This window comes from Daktulosphaira vitifoliae, unplaced genomic scaffold, assembly GCF_025091365.1.
Source record: "Daktulosphaira vitifoliae isolate Bord-2020 unplaced genomic scaffold, ASM2509136v1 Scaffold_4, whole genome shotgun sequence".
Lineage (NCBI taxonomy): Eukaryota > Metazoa > Arthropoda > Insecta > Hemiptera > Phylloxeridae > Daktulosphaira > Daktulosphaira vitifoliae.
In genome coordinates, this window is record NW_026099575.1 from 11,229,152 (window position 1) to 11,250,909 (window position 21,758).

The following is a 21,758-nucleotide window of genomic DNA, read 5'->3' on the forward strand; positions in this document are numbered from 1 at the left end:
CTGTCGGATATCATCTATACTTGTTTCATTTATGACACGTCCACACTGTGCCAAGACTCCACTGTGCTACCGTTTTTTTAATTTATCATTGATGTCATTTACCGTCAAAAGTTTTTTGATATGTTAAATTGAAATTTTACATTTTTATTTTCAATACAAACCATTTTTACAGAATATGTTTTAAAATATAAGCTCTAGAAGTGGATTACATTTTTCCAATGATTCTCTGATTTTTTTCAATGTATAAATAAAATAAAATTATTTTCCGAAAGATTAAATTTTTTTATAATAAAATCACATTTATACTAATTATTGTGTATTTACAGTTTTTTTTACATATAATGCGCCTTAAACACTTAATCTATTTTATCACAATAAATTGTTATGAAATATCTCGGTGCACATAAACATAATTTTAAGATATAGATTTTATACTAGAATCAGTGGCAGATTTGATTCTTTTTTGGTGTTTTTTTAAAGAATAAAATTTACTTGGATTAAGTATCAGAGTCTTTTACCTTATATATAATATGTTGTAAAAATATTGATGTCTTTGAGAGGAGTTAAGACCTCCCGGATCCCCCTTAAATCCGCCATTGATTAGAATTACATAATAAATAAAACGTGTATATGAATGTTACAATCTAAATAATAATAATTAGTTAAATTAAAAAATTGACTTATACAACATAAAAAAATTATATTATTAATCTATATGAATAGTTATAATGTTAATTTTATTTTAAAATAAAAAATTAATAAAGGAATATGAATGCCAATTTTTATCAATCGAACAGTTAAACTTGTTAAAAAGTTTATTGTAATTTATACCTATTTTACTAGATCAAAAAAATTCGCAAATTTTGCATTGTTTCGTACATTAAATTAATAGTTAAAAAATTTGATTAATATTTACTTCGAACAGAATTACAGTTTGAGATTTTAAACAAATTGTTAAAGCTGTAAAATTACTAATGAAATACTATTTATTCTAAATAATGAAAAACAAATATTTTATTTTTAACTTTTAAATAGAAATTATTATGAATTTTTAAAAATATTAGAATTATAAACATTATTAATAAGGTAAAAATATTAGAATTACAAACATTATTAATAAGGTAAAAATATTTTAAGCTTAATTATTACATGTATACTCTAAAATCTATACTATTGTGTCAGTGACACAAGAGAACAGGATCGTTTTTAAACGCTGTACGATTTTGACCGACTGTTGTTGAAATACTACGCAGACTACGGGAACGTTCCTCAAATAGTGATGGGTCAGTGTAAATTGGTTCACTAGGGTCTTTAACAAATCCTTTATTTATGTCACCAATAACCATTTGATTCACAGTAGGATCTGATGGAATTTCTTCTTGGTGTGCCCTATGTAAGTTACTATTAATTATTATTTTACTATTATATTAATAATCTTCAACATTTTAACAAGAAATCTTTAGAACTTAGAGTGACATATATCGACTTGCAAGAAAAAAATATTTACCAAAAAGCATTTCGAAACGGCTTGCGACCGCTGAAATTCGAGAAAAAACTACGACGTCCTACAGATGAAAAAGCTCTTCCATGTCCAGTACTTTGTCTGTCATTTGTACTACTATTACAACTAGTGTTTATCATTTTTTCTTTAGTCATCAAAAGCCAGTATCGTCTGTATTACAAGTTAAAAAATATTTTCAAGTATAGTTCGAAACTTAAAGTTTAAATTTGTTATATTATCAGGGCTGGTGTAAAAAAATTAATTTGTTTACGAAACCTTTTTAAGCGGACTAATTTTGTATACCCCTTGTACTAGTTCTCTACATTATTAATTAAATACAAATCATCAAGTTGCATTAGGACGTAATTCAAATTTTCTTTTATGTTTTAATATTTTTTAAATAGTAATAAGATTATGCGTATGATAAAAGCAAAATTAAAAAATAATTGGATGACTAGATAACTCGTGTAAGTGAATTTCAAGAAAATATAAATAAAATATTTATGATTACATATAATAAAATTTAAAGGTCTTATTAATTTACATATATTACTTGTAATATATTCCAGCAGATAAGCAAACCGTAATCAGCAATGCTAAAAACATGAATAAAGTGAAGATCATACTATAATACTCTCTATTTGATAAACAAACTAGTTTCTGTGCAACTATTGCTTCTACTGAATTTTGTTGTTCCATAGTAGGCATATCATTTCGACTTTCAAAGACCTTAACAATACAATAAAGTTGAGAAAATAATAGCTTAGTATTTAAAATTGTCATTAATAAATGTGACACCTTACTTCAATTACTTGATGAACTTTTTCTTCTTCCGTTTCCTCATTAGCATCTTCTGTGTCGTTTTGGCTAACATCTCTCCGTCTACGTCCCAGTGACGTTTCTGTTCTACCTCCAGGATGTAATGAATTACAATAAGCCTATAATTTTTAAGAGACTAAAATATTTTTTTTTATTATTGTTGCAATTAAATAAAATTAAATTACAGGTTGACAAGGTTGATCTCGACATGTACGGACAGTTGCTTCAAAAACTAAAAAGTTAGATTCAGGAATCTTGAAAGCTTGGAATCTAGCTTCTAAACCTCCATCGCCATCTCGAGATTTATCCAAACCAGGAAAAACAAAATTATCAACTGGACACCTAAAATAAAATTTGTTTACATTTTTTACTTTTTTTTTCAAAAACATTAATAAAACTAACCCATAACGATCTATAAGTTGAACGCTTCGTCCACTGTATGGATCTCGAGCTACAACGTTGGTAGCAAATATATCACTATTACTACCATAGTTATTGTACCCATCTTGAGATTCTATGCGAAAAGTCAATGGATCCCCCACAGCGATAGTTTGTGTTGGTCGACCTTGGAATAAAATCATAAGTCGAACTCGAGAACTCAATGAGTTTTCGGCTGGTAAGTATTCTATTGGAATTGGACTGCCAGAACTAAAAAAAAGGTCAAACAAAGATTATAGGTCTAAAATATTAGTATTTATAATTTAATTAAAATTAAACTTTTTTACTTGGCCGTCATGTAATTGGATGTGACGACAGTCTCGCCTGGCCCTCGAAATAAACAAGTAAGATTGTAACGTTTATCTCTACTAGTTTGAACATAATCACTAAATTGTACTACAACTATATTTGTCATCATGTCACCAAACTAAAATATAAAAAAAAATAACAAATTAAATAAAATTGAATGAATAAATGTACAAGCGAAATATTTTTAGCTTTTTGAATAGCAAAATAATTTATGTACCCTCATTGTTCCGCAATCCGGATATCCTTGAGCACCTGTTATTCGCAATACATTTGCTGTACCTCCAGTTCCTCTAAAAAAACACCTGTCATAGTAACCATGAGTGTATATTCTTCCCAAAAATCCTTCTGGTGTTCTCAGAGTAAACTCCATACCATCTTCATTACAGTCTTGAGTTACTGTTTTATAAAAATCGATACATAATCAAATTATAATTTAATTAAATAGTACTAATGGCTAAAATACTTATGTTTATTTTTATAAATATTTTAAATTACCATCAAGACAGTCTTGTCCCATTCGGTTTCCTATTGTCGTCCGTTCATAAAAATCATAATCTGCATGGTTCTCGAAATAAGCGGATCCTAAATGATCGTTGGTCAAGAAACGTGATGATTCTTGATCACTAAGTTCGCAATTATGAGTGCCTCCATATAGTGGTATAATAGTTCTATATAAAATTGTTATAAGAAGATTATTTATTAGAATAAATAACTTGTTAAAAAAAAAAAAAAAAACTAAAACCAATAATCAAAAAGTTATTTACCTGAAATTGAACGACCGACAGTTGAAATCTCTTGCTAAAGCACATTCTTGTTCACAATGTGCCAACGTAGGTACGTTAATTGTACGTCTTATTAATCCTCTAGCCATTCGCATCCGTACTCCCATCTAAAATAATTAATTGTGACATTAGACACATTTATTAAATATTTTTTAATAAACAAAAACTTACAAGCACTCAAAAATAATTAGAATATTTTAACTGAAAAATATAAATTATAAACAAATAAGTGCCCAACTTAAAAAAAAAATTAAATACTTGATTTTCGTTAGATCAATGTTTATAAATTTATTTTTAATAAGATGCGCACTTGTTTAAATCCATCAGTTCCTTCATCACATCTCAATGGAGGTCTATTATCTATGGCACTGCCTCCATTAAAATATGCCGGGCCTGGCGATACACCAAATTGTGGACCTAAAGAAGAGCCAATAGCTGGCCCAAATGATGAACCTCCAAATGATGGTCCTAATGATGGTCCAATAGAAGGACCTAAAGATGATCCTAACGGTGATAAAGACGAAGGTGTATAAGGTGGTAACGATGATCCAACTATTCCAGGACTAGAGCCTGCATAAGAAGGAACGTTTCCATGAGTTGCCCAATAAGCTGATCCTCCTCCTCCAGATGGACCTCGTACATCAAATGGTTGTTGACTGACAATCCCACCAACACCTCCCATATTACCAACGCCACCGTTTCCAACATAATGTGGGTAGGATCCTCCTCCATATATACCACCAAATCCTACAATAAAAAAAAAATAAAAATAATTTTATGTTTATTTTTATCATAAAATAAAGATTACCGCTAATAGGTGGCTTAGCTGTATACGATGGTAATGGTCTACCACCGTTACCTAAGAAATTTGATCCTTGCTCAAGAGGGCCAGGTTCTGTTGGTCTTCCAAGTGTTGGATTGCCTTAAAAATATATGATTAACATTTGTTTAAATAATCATGAATTTTAACAAAATTACTTATTAAGTTTTCGTAGTAATCATAATCTGCATCATATATCACCCGATGACCATCTCTTTGGCTAAAACGACTTAATCTACAAATACGGAAACGCTCGCTATAAACTGCTGATCGGCATTGGAAACTAGCTTGACGTAAACATTCATCTAAGCATTCACTCAACGATTTTCCTGTAATTTCTGAATGAAATTCGCCACCTAATCGACTATTTCTATATCTTTGGAATGCTGTGTCTGGTCTTCGGCCTCCGTCAGCAAATAGATAAGGCGTATTATCTGAAAATTCTTTTTCGGGACCTTTGACAAAATCACCAGCACCTGATTAAAAGCCCTGTGAAAACACTCGTGATAGAAGACACTAATTAAAATTGTACACTTACCATCAAGACAGACAACATCGTACAAGTCATAAGGTGTTGGATTGGTGTTAACACGCAAGTCATCTCTTTGTGACATTGAATCTTCTTCAAATACTATACATCTTCTTAAAATTTCATCATATTCAATTGCTCGACAGAAGTATCTAAAAATGAATAAATATTTGAATTTATCATGTGGAATAACATTATCTTAAAAAGTTACTTTTCAGCTCGGAGACACTGAGCTTGACATTCGATCAAAGACAGGTTAGCAAAAATATCAACTTCAAAAGGACCAGCCAGTCTTTTGTTTTCTTCTTTGACAAAAATAATTTGACCATCACATCTTTTCTCCACTAGAGTACATAATTAATTAAAAGTTCACAATTTTAAATAAACCTATATTTACTTGTTAGGACTTACCACTCAAACAAGTATTTTCTAAATAGTCTGATGTGGGATCATCTTCCAATAGTTCTGGATTTGATCGTCTAGTAAATCTACTTAACCAACAGGTTTTTCCTGTAGAGTCATATGATGCTGATCGACAAACAAATGTAAACTCGTTAAGACACTTATCTTCACAGTCTGTTCTATTAGCGGCTATTACTTCTTTGTATTCAGCCGTAGGTGGCATTTTCAATTTTTTTCTGGGGTGTCTTTCAAATACATAGTGTCTGTTAGCGCATTCTCTCTCTATGCGACTTGCTACAAATTATTTGTATTAATCAAATTATTATTAGTAACTGAAATTAATTATCTGTTACCTAATATTATTTACTTAACAGTAAAAATATTAATGTTCAGTGATAAATTATCACAGTAATTTAATTTTTATAAATTTGATTTAACAATAATTTACTTTCTATTAAAAAAAAACATTTTATTTATAACACCACAAATTTTGAAATTATACAGAGTGATTCTTTTATTACAAACTACTATTAAAATTATTTAATAATATTTTTTATGATCATCCTTTAAGGGTGTTATTTTTAATTTTTTAAATGGTAACATACATAATTTAATAGCTTATTTATTAGATGATGATCTAGTTAAGAAAATTACTAGCCGATAACAACTTTTAGAACAGTATTTCAGAAGTTATTAACATTTTTATGCCTAGGCGGGAGGAAGAGTGACACTGAGAAATGTCTAGTGATAAAAATAGTAACGCTCACACCGCGAATATATTTTGCAAATGTGTGTACTCTTACAATTTAAAAGTTCTTATTGGCTCATTTTAAAATGCCCCGCTTTTATCTTTACTCCAATCAATGTTGTTTTTTATTATCATTTTTGAAATCTTAACTATGATTAATTATCTATATGTTAATTAATGCTTGATAAATTATGAAAAATATGGAACTAAAAGAAACAAATAAAACATTTTTTAATATTTTTCGATTTATTATGTGATCCATGATAAAAGGATCTCCTAGTGTATACTTATATTGAAATAATTTAATATATATATATATATATATAATTTTTTAGTTTCATAAAAAAAAAAACTCTGTTCACCATCCTTAATACATTTTACAATTTAGCACGTATAATTTTATTGTAGTCATTCAATGTATGACTATTATATGTATAATATCATTATACAGTGTATAATATGCACACATATATAATAACCTTTTGAGGTTAAAATATGATATGAACTATAGTAAAAATGTAGTTAAACAAATTATGACCAAAATAATATCCAACTATGTAATAAATGCAAAACTCCCTCAAATTATACTTCTTGGACGATGCCAATTATGTTGAGAAAATTTTATAACTAAAAAATTCCTCTAAGTATAATAATATGTTAATTTAATAGGAAATAAATTAGTTAAGCTCACATGATAGACAAACTTCTGTATAATGTACTGAATTAGGTACTTGTACCAAGACTCCAATTCCTTCCGGATGAGCCTGTTCTCTGGTCAGGTAACACGTTGATTCTTCATATTCGACTGTACCACCAAATGAAGCTATTCGGGTGCCGGGTTGAAAATCAAAGGAAGTGCATGTTCGAACTAAGTTGTTTGCAGCTGTTCGATCACGCAAACACAGTTCTTGGCATTTTTCTAAAACACGGAATGGTGGCACTGTATCTCGAACCTTAACATATAAAATGAAATATAATGGTATCATTATTTTATTTATAAAAAAAATACATGTATAGTAATAATGAAATACAACTATTATTATGTTATAAATTAAAAGTAATAGACAAATTTTTAAGAAAAAAGTTTAAAGAAATGACAGCAGAATATTTAGCTTTATTTTTAAAGTAAAAATAATTTTATGAATTGAAATATAATAACTAAATTTTTCTAGTTTTAGCATAAACTATGAACTGTGGAATCCATAGTCAATTGAAAGTCGAATAAAAGTTAAAATTTTTAATGAATATTTATTGTAATATTTGTATAACTTTAATCAATATAAAATCTTACCACGTCATCGTCAAAGCCTTGAAGTTGATAATCTGGAAGTCTTTCATAAACAATACGCCCAATTCCTTGATTACACGTAGTTTGTGCTGGAAAGCGATTAATCATTTAGAGTATAAGTAAATTTAATTTGTATAATTATCATGATAATGGTAATCCAGCATTGGTATCACAAAATAAGTAGGTTATACAATTTTCCATTTTTTATATTGAAAAACAAATCAATTTATAAATATATAACCCATGGATAAGATTTTTGTCGTTGTCTTAGAAGAAGTTGAGGGATCGAAAGTGACTTATTCATCAAATATAAATAGTATACAATATATATTATATGTATTGTAAGTATCACAAATGTAAATGTATATCTAAGAAATAAAATTAGGTTTTACACCCTCAGTTTTTCACTAGTTGTTCATATCATTGTATTTGAGTAGTAATATAGGAATAATTTAGTATTTAACACATGTTAAATATTTAATGAAACAATGTTTTTCATTTGACAACTCTAGGAAACACTTTTGTCATTGTTATAAAATGTATATTATAAACTAGTATTTAAGATAATTTAAAATCACGATATGTCATATAAAAGAAAACGAAGACCTAAATACAATGATTGTCAAAAAATAAAATAAAAATATTCTAAAATTTTAATTTACTCAAAACTTATAAAAGTAATTAGATTAGAGGTACTTTGTATAAAAAATATATATCATTGAGCAATAATAGAATTATATTTTTATCTATCAAAAGGTGTGCTCGTTATTTCACGTGTACACGCTTTCACGTGTTCACGTGAAATTAAGGTTCGATTTATAAAACCCGTTGCTTAAAATTGTCCGTGAATTTATGATATTATTCACGTGAACCCGTGAAATATTATATTCACGTGAATCCGTGAATTATTATATTCACGTGAATCCGTGAATTGTTATATGAATTTGTGTATACACGTATTTTACTGAGTTCTTTACTTTTATTCGTAAAACAAAGATGATCTTACTCNCGTACCTTTTCGTTTACATTAGTTAAATTCATAATAAAAGATCATGAAGCTAATAAACAAAATTACAATTTGTTCACGTGAATATACTCATTCACGTGCTCACGTGAATTTTATTCAGGTACGTGTTCACGTGAATAAGCTTTCATTGATTCACGTGTATTAACCATACGTGATTTAATTTGTTTCATTCACGTGATCACGATATACGTGAACACGTACATTCATATTCACGTACAAAAACGGGACCCCTAATCAAAAGGTAAATGTAATTTGCCTGGTAAGAAGGCAAAAATTAAAGTAGGTGTACTTTAATATACTGACCAATACAATCAATTCGTTTAAATTACTAATTATTAATAAAATATGTGTTTAATAACAGTACTTATGTAGATATATTTACAAGATTAGTGTTAATTAGTAATGTGTATGTAAAAACGGCGACTCATGTAGGCAAAAGTAATACGTCTAAGATTCCAGTATTTCAAAATTTATTTAACCGCCTTAAGAAAAAATAATTCTATCATACATTTTTGTTAATAGTGGATGATAAATTTACTATGATGATAAATGCTATAGAGCATTAATTTATAATAAAATTTTCATAACAGATATTATTACTATAAAAATAATTAAGTATTCACATAAAAATCGGAAAACCCAATAGCAACGAGATTCATTGACCGTAACTTCCTCTGGACACCAAAGGCTATGTTCATTATTTGACACAGTTTTAAAATAACAATACTATTTAAATCCGTTACTATTGATTTTTGAATAACGTGACTGTAGTAATTATCAATCGATCATTAATTGGCGAATTTTTTCAATTATTTTAATAAAGTCAAGTAATAAGATTTTTTATTGAATTCAGTGGCGATCAAATGATTTTTCCACAGGTCGGATTAATAACCTTTACGATAATAATTTTTGTGGAATCTGTAACTCTATATCTAAGAGCTTTTTTATTTATATTAACTATATCAGAATATTATTGTGGTCAATAAATATAATACATACGTATTAATACATAAATGGATTTCTTCTTATTAAGTTTCAAAAAATTGTACAAAAATGTCAAATAGGGTGTGTTAATTTATCCCCAAGCCAACCTCCTATTTGTCTGCCATTGACAGAATTAATAAAATAATTATAATTAAACAGGTAATACTACACAAAAATAAAAATAAAGTAGTATATTAATTTTTTAATAAATGTTATTTTTATATTTCAGTGTATTAGAGTTCAAAATAATTTTTAACTGTAAAAAAAGTATTAGAAATAGGTTTATATAATACTATTATGTATTAATCTATTTTTTTTTATATAAAGTAAACTATAAATTAATATAAGTGTGATTTAAGGGTATATTATTTGGTAGAAATAATAAATATTGTAAAAAATATTTATTTCGACCCCATGATTTTTTGTGGTTTGTTCAACGATGCGAAAACTTACAATGATTTACAATGTTATGCAGAGTTCAGTGAACCACCTGTTATCTCAGGTTGATCTAGATACAAGAGGTCATGCAAATTCAACATCTAAAAAATGCAACCAATAATAGTTACTACAATCATTTGAAACTGACTAGAAATGAGATTGACTAGTTAAATTCGGGTGATGTAAAAAAAAATACTCAAATATATGAGACAATAATTACCAGAAAATGTTTATACAGTATATTACATTTCTAGTGATTATTGTTTATGTTCTAAGTACCCTTATTGAAGGATAAAATATTATTATTTTATTATAAGTTTGAGTCAATTGTAATAATTTTCTAGTTAAACAAGTAAATTAGTTATTTATTATGTTCATTAAAAAAAGTTTTAGTAGTATCATAATTATTTGATGACTACTTACTGTATTTACAATAAAATTTCACGTTGCTTGGTCATGAGTATAATAATGCAAATTAAACAACAATGCATATAATAATTGTTATAAAACAATGCAAATATCCAAGAGCACAAATGTTTGGTTAAATTTTTATATGTCAAGGTCTTATTTGACCCTAATCAGATTTTTTAACTTTATTTTATTTTACAAAATTTTAGTCTAGTACTTTTAATTGCAAATAATGAACCTGCTAAATCTCTCACCTAACTAAATTAAAACTCATAATCATTAGAGTGTGATTATCATAAAAAATACCTATGAAATAGCTTTTTGTTCCAAATTCCATTACGGATCAGTTAGTGGTTTAATTGAGCCCTGCGTATTTAATCACCGGAACGATTGACTTCGGACTAATTGCTATGCACTATAAACGTGCGCGTAAAACACATTTTAGAGACAATGCTAAGGTGTTACTTATAAACACAAATGAATAAAAAATTAAATTTACGATAAATTACATTAATACTAGATAACTTTTTAACAAATGAACGATCATAAAAATCATTTGATCTAGAATTGAGCCCAATAAATTATACCGTAGTACTTCAACAACATCGATGTTCTTTTGGTCAATAGTATAAAGTCCTGGCCTCTTAAGAGATCCAGATTACTTATTGATGACCTTTTTTTTGTTTTTTATTTAAAAAATAAATTTTTTTTTGGACAAAAAATTTAATGTTGGGTCTTGTTTATTTAAGCCGTGTTAATAATTAATTAATNGGACAAAAAATTTAATGTTGGGTCTTGTTTATTTAAGTCGTGTTAATAATTAATTAATTGTTATTTTAATTGTATACTAAAATTAGTTGATGAATGAGAATTTTAATTTATATTTGAATAAAATAAAAAATACTAAAATTTAAATTAAGCCATTTATATTTACAAGTATATATTAAGAGGGAGTCGCTAGAATAAAAATAAAAACTACCCAATAATTACTTATATCTATAATTCGAAGTCTATTACAGGGGNATTACTTATATCTATAATTCGAAGTCCATTACAGGGACCATTTCATTTTTTAGGGCTGGTATACTTTTAAATGTACCATTTCATATTCACAATTTTTCATTGATGACATTTCTTATTTTTTTTATTTAAATAGTTATTATATTTTACAAAAAAAAAATACTTAATTTTTGTCAGCCACCATAAAAAAAAGCAGACGGTTGCTCGCTGAAATACCCATATAACATCCCTGATTTGTAAAATATTGTACATAATAATACGAATAAATTTATTATTAAACTTAAACACTTAAAAAATAAAAATAAATTAAATTTTTTATTAATTTCTATTCATAAGGTGTATTTAGAAATTTTGTATAATGTTCAGATGGCATCTAAATAATAAAAAATAGTGAGGAGATTTACTTTTCCACTACACGCTACTATGTTAACAACTATATTATATCCATAGATAGTCTAGACCCAATGCATCATGGACTTAAATACGCCACTATTTATTCAAATTTATATTAAACAAATTTGATATGAGTTTAACTAATAAAGAAATTAAAAATAAAAAGTATAAAAAGCAAAATCATGTTATTTTTAATCAGTTTTAAAACAACAAACTAAAGTAATAAATATATTAAACGTAAAGGATATATAAAGCACAACTCAAATCAAAATCGAACCTAAATTAATTAAATAATAGATGTAATATATGAGATTTATATTTATAAACAGAAAAAATACAAAATCATTAAATTAAACATTTGTTCGTGTTTTTAAAATATTGGGATTATTTAGGCATCAATTAAAAAGTAATTGAGTTTGTCATAGAAGTATTTATATATTATTTTCAAAAAATTCATCTTACCGTTGGATAGCATTTTCAGTACAGTAAGAACTGTGATAGCTTGAACCATGATATTTCGAATAGTTAATGATATCATCTCCATTGAAATACTACTCACACATGGTGTACGATACACAAAAGAAATGTAATGCTTAACTTAGCACTAAAAAGAAATTAATTAAAAATAAAATCGCCACTCGAATTTTCGTCACAAATGCGGAATTTACTTAACACTGAACTGACCGGTTCAGATGCCAAAAGGTAAAAGAGATTTCCAGATCCAATTTCCATCATGATAGGCCATCGCACGCGTGTGTGTCCTTGGTTAACGAATGCGCCGGAAGTATGTGGCGGCTATTGTGTTCCGGTTTCCGGAAAAATAGCAGTACCAAATCTGTGTGGACCCTCGATTTTTACTCAAGCGGTCAACGGCTAGTGTGAGAGTGAAAGAGACATCTATAGAGGAGGGTCGATGAACCATCTAATTTTTAGAAATTTTTTGTACGAGGAAGACAAGAGAGAAAATGGATTAATAAATATAAAAATGTAGAATAATTCAATAAAAAAAAGAATAATTTAAGTATATTTTATTAAATGTTAAATAATGCACTAAAGCTTACGGAATAATACCAAACCAAAATATAAATATAATTATGTCGCATAATATTAGTATTATTGTAAATAGGAAATAGCTTCTGGAAATTTTTTTTTTTTTTGAGCAGGGAGATATAAAATTGTTTACTAGTTGTATATACAATTTTTTCAAAATAACAGATTCATTTTTAATATAAATTAAAAGAAGAAAGCAAAATCGAAATATTCGAAAAAACAATATTTGACTTAATTAAAAATGAAAATAATACGCCATAGTTATCTCTAAATCTGATGTCGTTTTACCTATTATTAGTTTCTCAAGTCAATCTTTAAATAATATATGCATGAAAATTATTTGCATATTCACGTAGGGTCAAAAACCATACCTATTCCCAGACAAAGGTCACAACGATTTCATTAATTAGCGTTGTTCAAGGTCTCTGCTGCACCCCGTAATTTGCTATTCCATCCTAATCAGTCGCTGATTTTAATTACATCCAGAAAACTAAACGTACTAAAAATGAATAGTATCCATAGGTAATTACACATAATTAAAACTATTGACAGTTGAAAATTCTTTATGTTGCTTAGTATGTTACAATAAACGTCAACTATATATATTAGTTAATTTTTTTTTTAATTACACTTAGAATTACAAATTTTTAACTAACACAACGAAAAGAAGATTTATTATCTATAATGAAGATATGCTAGATGTTACATTCAGTGTTGCATTTTAGCAGACTGTAAATTTATTAGTAATATAAAGTAAAAGTAAATTTTGAAAATTTCCAATTTTTTATTAAAAAGTGCAGCTGTATTTAGTAATACTAAATAATTAAACAACTTAAAATTTGGTCATTCTTTAAAAACGTATAGCTGATTAAATAACTTTTAATTATATTTATAAATAATAAATCACCTATACATTTCTAATGGTCAATTCAATAAACGAGTATTTACTAAGGATAATCCTAATAATTTCATTATAAAATGTTTATAATAGTTGGGTTTTTTTCATATTTAATGTTATTAAATTATAAGTGGATAATTATGAAAAATGTTCATTTGTTAAAAGTTATAAATACATTAACTAAAATTAGTAGGACAAAAGAAAATTCTCTATTATCAATTAAGAGTGTGATAACCCACAATAAATACTTAAAACTCAGTACACCCGATTTTTCCGTCATTTTGTGACTAACGTACTTTTATGTTATGTAAAAGTGTTATTGGATTCAATTCGATTTTGTCATTAGTATTTCATTGATCTGATGATATTCTACCATATTTTAATCCATGTTAATTAATTTTTTTGTTTTTGTTTTAATACGAATCTGCTATTTAAAAATGTAAGTATACTTACTTTTTTTTAGTAATATATATGTGAATATTGAAATTTCAATAATGACCATAATAACAAAAACATAATTATATTGAAGATTAAAAAAAATGTTATCAATAGATTTTAATAAACGTAAATAATTTTGTAATTCATAAACAAATTAACTAGTATAGTTGCAAATCTAATTTTTTATTACTGAATAGTTTTGAAAATTATACATTATTTTAGGCCCCATTTGTAATTCCAGAATCACAAAAATGTTAGATAACATTTTTTGACTTAGTGGTCTAGAACATAATAATTTGATACATAAAGAAGAGAGTTCGTCATTTTTAAAATTTTATGAGTCATTAAAAAAATTCTATATTTTCGTATAATATAATTGCATTTGTAATATTATTTATTAAATAATTTGATGACAAATACCTGATGTTAAATTAAAGATTTGTTTTATTTATAGCATAAGACATATAACAATAAATATCATTAAAAATGGAGCTATCTGGTTTTTACAGCAAATTCTTCAGTTGTTAAAGTTGATTCGTAAAATTTGCGAGGTAAATATATTTATCATTTTACTATGATAGATTTCAGATATAATCAACAAAAATTTTTCAATATGAATTCTTCTAATTTTGTTTTTTAATGTTATCCAATACTTACGCTAACATTAAAAAATAAAAGTTTTTTTTATTTGTTAATTTTTTTATAATTTTGGGGTCATTGATGGACTCTTGAAATACACTTGTCTCCGGTAGCCTAATATACATTAGTTTGATCTTGATTTATTTCTGGTGAATACTGTTGAGAATTTCGCTATAAATAATTTGATATTTATGAGTACATTTGATTAATTCACTAAAGTTACAAGTAGATCCGGTACACGAAAATTCATGACTTTTCGTATAAAATATTGTAACTGGCCAAACTGTTTTTTATTTAACATATTCTATACAAATCTGTACCTTATTCATCTAATTATTACAATAAAAATAATAAATCCTTTTTTCTAGATTTATGTTACACTCGATATAAAACCAACTTTAAAAAATTAATAGATTGACTTTCACGTTCCCGTTTATTAAGCCCTTGAATATTATAAAATAAAACATACAATATCTATAGCATTCAATGATGTACGTCACTGATAATGATTACGCAATATTGTAACTATTCACGATTAAGATAATAAAGTGTACAATGACGTTAATACAAAATATAATGAATAAACACAAAAAAACATAATGTGAACTACATTTTACAGTTTCCGTAAATCATACTAATAAAAAAATAAAATAAAATTGAGTTCATTCACTCTTATTCTAATAAAAGCTGTTTCTATGTGCTATGAATTATTTAAAAAATTGATGTAAATAATGTTCATTACAGTTTAAAAGTGTGGTTAATTATGTTTATTGAAGCGTTTGTTTTGTTAGATTTGTAAATACTTCAATTTTAAATAATTATAATTTATTAATTTTAAAAATAAAAAAATTATCGTAATTTTTTTTATTTGAAAATATTTTGTGGGTTTATTTACAGTGATTTTTTTTACAAAAATATTAAAATTTAATTTTTTAAGGAAAAATATAGTATCAATAATTAAAAATAATATCGATATCATTTGTTATGGTTTTTATACCGATGTCGATTATTTGTTCGATATATTTTGATTACATCTTTTGTTTAATAATAAATAATCGATCGTTAACTGTAACATTTATATAAACAATGTTATGATATTTATGAATGATAAATATATTACTTTAGAGAAAAAATCTGAATTTCTTATTATATTATTGTCTATGTTTTTAATCAGGTACCTTTTAGGCACATAATGCATTAAAAGTCAAGTAGAATTCATTTTTTTATTACAACTGTTATTTAATTCTTTAACCAGTGTTTATAACACTCAAATTTTTTTTTTTTAATATAGTGGTTAACGGTATTAAATATCGACTAATTATCAAATATTAATAGTAAAAAATCGCATAAAAATTAAATTACAATTGATTTATTAAAAATGTGATTAATTGGAAACAGTATTACTAAACTTTAATTTTGTATTTTATTGTGGCCCAGTATAATGTATGAAGCGCTACACTTTGTGCAATTTAGATAAAAAATCTTAAGTTTTTTTTTAATAAAACTAATCGTATTATTTAAAAATGTTCTGTGATAGTAAATAGTGGAAATCATAAAAAAAAGCGATTTATGTTTTAACAAATTAACTTTTTTACACTTAACAGTTCTTTTTATAAGTATGTATAAGAAAAATGTGGTTTAGCGCTCTCTGTGTGATTAATGCAACTGTATTTTGTATGTTAATAAATTAAGAGATGGCAGTGTTGTCCTTAAAATAAATTATACATAAAAATTAAAATATGTTCATAATGAATAAAAAATTATTTATTGCATTTACCAATATTTAACCAAGGACATATATTAGTAATCTCAATACTTAGGAAAGAAATTGTGTTATTACGAAATTGCATACAAAAATGATTAAAAAGCTTTTTAAGATGATTATTAATTTTATAATTTGTACATAAATTAGTCGAAGGGTATAATCACCCTTCCACTACCTATCAGTATCAAGTGAGTAAAAATACAACTATCGACCTAATGGTATTACACTTGATAAGTTTTACTTATTATTGTTTTTCTTGCTTAATTTACATACAAATTGATTTTTAATGTTTACTAATTGAATAATTTTTGCTTTAAAAATCATAAACGTGATAATTTTGTTAAAACAACAAATTATTTTTGTTTACAAATCTGTAAATTACAATTCTGTATTTTAAAATCCAACTAATATTTCACTTTATTGGTGAATTACGGACTGAAAGTTGGGTGGACGGCTCACAGTTTCCAGAAATAAAATTAACGCTTTCAAAATTTAAAAAATTATTTAATTAACGTTATATAATGATATTTTTTTAGTGGGAGAGGAAAACTATCGATTGTCTCCCAATTTTTTTCTCACTCTTGTGATGGGCAGGAAAATATATATAAAAGAGATTTTTACTACCTCACCTCCTAATTGAAGTATAACTGTATCTTTATTACATAAATATTTTCACCTTGGGTGTTTTTGACCTTTATTCCGCCCAAGTACACCCTGACACATATTATTTCAAAATAAAAACCACGGAAGTATTGTGATACAGTTGTATATTATTGATTTGTTATACGAATGTGGAGTGAGTTATTTACATAATCGGCAATTAATATTTTATTCACTAAAAGGAATATTACAATTATCTCAATAGTGTACATTTTTTTAATAACAAAGATTACAATATAACATATTGGTCATCTGTAGCTAATATTATTTAAAATTAAACATAAATATTAAATATTAACAATATGTGTTTAGCGCTGATGATTGTAAAATATATTTTAATTTTAAATAAAAAATGACAATAATAATTTCAAACTAAGAGTTTTATTAGTCTGGGTCATGGCCCAGGCCGTAGTTCCGTCTGTGACGTTAGCCATAAATGGATATAACTAGTACTATATTTAATCAATATTTGATATAATATTTACTACTCAGCTATAATTTATTTCGTATGTAGAAGTAATATTTTTTTTCATAATATGAAACATATAAATTTTATTTGAAAAAATTAAATAAATCTAATCGCACGAAAAGCTATTCCCAGAAATCATCACTAGAGTCTAGAACTATAGTAGGTTGAATGAAAACGAATAAATATACCAAACGGGAATAGTGGAGACGAACATTTTTGGGTTTCCAGTGAGAGGTCTTTTCCCACCGCTAAAGAATGATAGGAAGACGAGTACTCGCACACGCGCCACCAACTTCTTGTAACCAATCTGACGGCTCGGCGCGATTTGTGTTCAGTGGCAACGTGACTGCTCGCGCTCGTTGTGTGCTGTTGTTCGATATCCGGACGTTTGTGCTTAAGTGCTCGATTTGGTACCGATGTGTATTTGGAAATTTTGAATTTGATTCGATATTGCGTTACTATTGGTTGTATGTAAGTCCAAAGGTTGGCGGTGTAATAGGACAAAAACAATTTATAGCCTTTTCGAGGCACTTCTCCTGAGTAATCAATACGCAAACACGACCTGCNAAATCTAATCGCACGAAAAGCTATTCCCAGAAATCATCACTAGAGTCTAGAACTATAGTAGGTTGAATGAAAACGAATAAATATACCAAACGGGAATAGTGGAGACGAACATTTTTGGGTTTCCAGTGAGAGGTCTTTTCCCACCGCTAAAGAATGATAGGAAGACGAGTACTCGCACACGCGCCACCAACTTCTTGTAACCAATCTGACGGCTCGGCGCGATTTGTGTTCAGTGGCAACGTGACTGCTCGCGCTCGTTGTGTGCTGTTGTTCGATATCCGGACGTTTGTGCTTAAGTGCTCGATTTGGTACCGATGTGTATTTGGAAATTTTGAATTTGATTCGATTGATTACTATTGGTTGCATGTAAGTCCAAAGGCTTGACGGTGTAATAGGACAAAAACAATTTATAGCATTTTCGAGGCACTTCTCCTGAGTAATCAATACGCAAACACGACCTGCAGTCAATAATGGAGACAGAAGAGATCACCAAACTCGTTGATGGAATCTATAAGGTACATTTAACGTTGTATATTATTGGCCTTGTTTTTCATATTTGATGACTTGATAATATTTTTTTGAAATTGTGCTGTTAAATATTATAGCTACTTAAAAATACTGGATTACGTTTATTAGAAGATAGGTGTATCTTTTGGGAATATACTTAACACTGTCTAGAAAAAAAAAAATTAAAATTCGAAAAATAATTCAAGACCAATAAACTTTATTGGCTTATCTGAAAAATCATTCAAATACAAAAAATATTTTGTACATGTATGAAACGGGTAACCTTTTTAGTAATATTAGAAGTAATATATTATTTCCGGTTAAACTGATTTTGGATATAGACAGCAGACGTATTGAGGGCCAAACAATACACCGGAGAATTGAATAGGACAACTTATTCCAGTCAACCGGTAAATTACTATCTACCCTTAAAGTATGGTACATTAATGTTATTATAAATAATGTTTTCCTGGTCTCTGGCCGATGTTAAGATCAATTGAACATGCCACGGAAGTCTGTTGGTTTAGGGCTCTGATTAGTTTAGTTTATTTGTGCTTGAAAGTATAAAAAAGATAACGAAAGTTCAATGTGGTTAATTAGTAACGAAGAAAACTATTTAAATATATTAATTTCATTTATTCCTTAATAGATTATTCAGTCATTAATATGAATTAAAAATGTATTCAATTTGGTGGAACGGTATGGAAGTCACAAATTATTATCGTGCCGTCATATTTGTAAATACTTAGAAAATATTTATTAAAATTCAGAATTTTCATTATTATATTATTTTTTTATTTTTTTATTTTTCAATAATTATTTATGAGGAGATAATAGTATTTTTCTGCTCGTTTGTACAATAATCGAATTGTACAAATAAATCCTATTTGACAAAGAAATGTAAATTTGTTTTTTTTTTTTAAATATATATATATACCTTTGATAATCTCAGAAAGTTTTTTCTTGGCGGTATATTTAAAATTTACATTAATGATTACTCGGAAGAAGGTTCGTTATTTTTTACAAAATTCCATTGGAAACTTGCATTTTTAGTAGTATGGAATAAAGTAACTTTTCTTTTACTTTGAAATGCATTTTTACGGCTTATAAAAGTGCATGACAAGGTTTAATATTATAATGAATACTAAACACAGACAGAACTAAGGGTTTAACGCAGTTATTTTCTATTTGAACGAAGATATTTCAAAATTAATCATTAAAATCTTGTATAACTGAGTCAAAGTCTATTTTCCATAGTCATAAATATATTTCTTGTCAGTTAAAAATTAATGGTCTCGCAGAAGTTTTTACGCTATACATGATTAAAATAATGGTAAAACGTGTAATTTTATATTTCAATAGCATTCCACTAATCCATCAAAAGTATTAAACATTATTTGAATTAAAGATAACATTTTTTTTTTTTAATATAAATCGGTTTTTTTATGTACTTATAAATGTATTTTTCTTGATTTTAAATTTAGTCCTTTAAATGATTTCTGTATGAACAAGTATTATTTTCAATTGGCGACTTATTATCTTCTGTAAAAAAACCGCGATTGGTCCTAAAATGTGAACAATAAAGTTGTATTATTGTATCGCACTTTTATTTTAAGTTATTAATAATTGAAAGAAATAACATAAAGTAAAAATTCAATTTACGCCTCTGAGTAAAATTATGTTTTTATTATAGTAACAAGTGTTTTATTCTGCTTGGTTTCATTTTTTAAATGATACCATCAAATTTCCAATAAAGATTTTTATGCAAGAATCCCTAAAAATAAATTTGTACATTATTAGGTCACAATTAAGTTGCGTGACCATTTGTTTGCGTCTGATTAATTTTAATTTGATGAGAGATACCCACAACTTATCACTGTTTGAACTGAAATCGTTGACTTCCACAATAATGGAAACTAACGTCTCCTCAGTTTTCAGCAAAATATCCACCCTAGTAAATTTTTTTCAATATTTTCCCAACACTTATGTAAGTAATCGAAAGCGACTCAGATTTATTGGGCGCGTATTTTATAGGTCTAAAAAAATATCTGTAAACGTTCATTTATAAAACTTCTAAGAACTCGTAAGTTACCAATTGATTAGCGAGAGTTAATCGATTTTAAAAATCGGCTAGGATTATAAAATATTGTTTATTTAATTGGTTCAATACTGAGTAGTCTTTTAAAAAAGTTTAAAAACTTCTGTAAAAACACGTTTTAGCTTTTACTTTAAGTCGATATCGCTAAGTATTTTATAAATGGGTAATACCTATTTATCAACCTTGACAAAATAAATATTTTCTATTCATTTGTAAGCTCTTGAATGATTCAGTAAGCTGTAGTTTCTGCATTTCTAACTGTATAGTAGGAACATTAGCTCGGGACTTATGGAGGTCAGAAGCCGAACTATTAAAAGTTACACTTGAAATAAAATGTAAAGTTGTTAATTTGTTGTGACAAATATTACTTCGCTTTTAAAACTTTTGGTTGATAATTAACGTATGCGTAAAAATCACATTACCTTGCAGAAGTTGGTGATAAATTACATAAAAAAAAAAAAAAAAGATTACATTTAATGAGAACCGTTTAGCGTCCGTTTTATTGACTACAATCAGAACTATTGAAAAACAATATGATTTTTATGTAGTTCTCTGAATAAATATTTTAATTCATCAAAAAAATATTATTTCACTTATTATCTCAAATGTTACATTAATAATGTACGTAAAATAGACATTATTTTTATGTTAATTAAAGTTACGTCTAAAGACAATGTTAAAAATAATATTATTTCATCTGGGGGTAGTTCAAATCGTGTCTCTTTCGATACTTGTAGCGGAACAGCTGGAACTGACGTAGC

General features: G+C 27.0%; 2 protein-coding genes across 5 annotated transcripts in view; one reads left to right on the forward strand and one right to left on the reverse strand.

Annotated features, from left to right (window-relative positions):
* Positions 1 to 247: 247 nt before the first annotated feature.
* Positions 248 to 12,597, reverse strand: LOC126904438 (uncharacterized). Of its 3 annotated transcripts, none has more exons than XM_050683482.1 (19): positions 12,369 to 12,597; positions 7,640 to 7,725; positions 7,040 to 7,301; positions 5,610 to 5,894; positions 5,410 to 5,542; positions 5,208 to 5,350; positions 4,828 to 5,124; positions 4,658 to 4,771; positions 4,160 to 4,596; positions 3,832 to 3,956; positions 3,563 to 3,735; positions 3,285 to 3,463; positions 3,046 to 3,185; positions 2,723 to 2,968; positions 2,506 to 2,662; positions 2,305 to 2,439; positions 2,055 to 2,230; positions 1,508 to 1,672; positions 248 to 1,401 (listed from the first exon to the last, which is right to left on the reverse strand). In XM_050683482.1, the coding sequence occupies exons 1-19, from the start codon at positions 12,448 to 12,450 to the stop codon at positions 1,179 to 1,181; spliced, it is 3,558 nt and encodes a 1,185-aa protein (XP_050539439.1). In that variant the 5' UTR covers positions 12,451 to 12,597; the 3' UTR covers positions 248 to 1,178. The 3 variants fall into 3 exon arrangements, with proteins under 3 accessions (XP_050539439.1, XP_050539438.1, XP_050539437.1); XM_050683481.1 differs by having other exon boundaries at positions 248 to 1,389; positions 4,828 to 5,145; XM_050683480.1 differs by having other exon boundaries at positions 4,828 to 5,145.
* Positions 12,598 to 18,613: 6,016 nt separating this feature from the next.
* The window catches only part of LOC126906177 (brain-specific angiogenesis inhibitor 1-associated protein 2-like protein 1), a 72,873-nt gene continuing 69,728 nt past the window's right edge, over positions 18,614 to 21,758 (forward strand). Inside the window, exon 1 of one of the 2 annotated variants that reach the window (XM_050686518.1) lies at positions 18,614 to 18,907. In XM_050686518.1, coding sequence (XP_050542475.1) covers positions 18,863 to 18,907 — 45 coding nt within the window. In that variant the 5' untranslated portion in view covers positions 18,614 to 18,862. The remainder of the gene's footprint in view (positions 18,908 to 21,758) is intronic. The other variant, XM_050686517.1, reaches the window with a different exon arrangement.

Coding starts and splice junctions, on each gene's coding strand:
- LOC126904438 (XM_050683480.1), bottom strand. CDS start 12,450: ATGGAGATGATATCATTAACTATTCGAAATATCATGGTTCAAGCTATC. Junction 5,146..5,207: donor CGATGTTGTCTGTCTTGATG/GTAAGTGTACAA, acceptor GCTTTTAATCAG/GTGCTGGTGATTTTGTCAAA. Junction 2,231..2,304: donor AAGTTCATCAAGTAATTGAA/GTAAGGTGTCAC, acceptor TGTATTGTTAAG/GTCTTTGAAAGTCGAAATGA.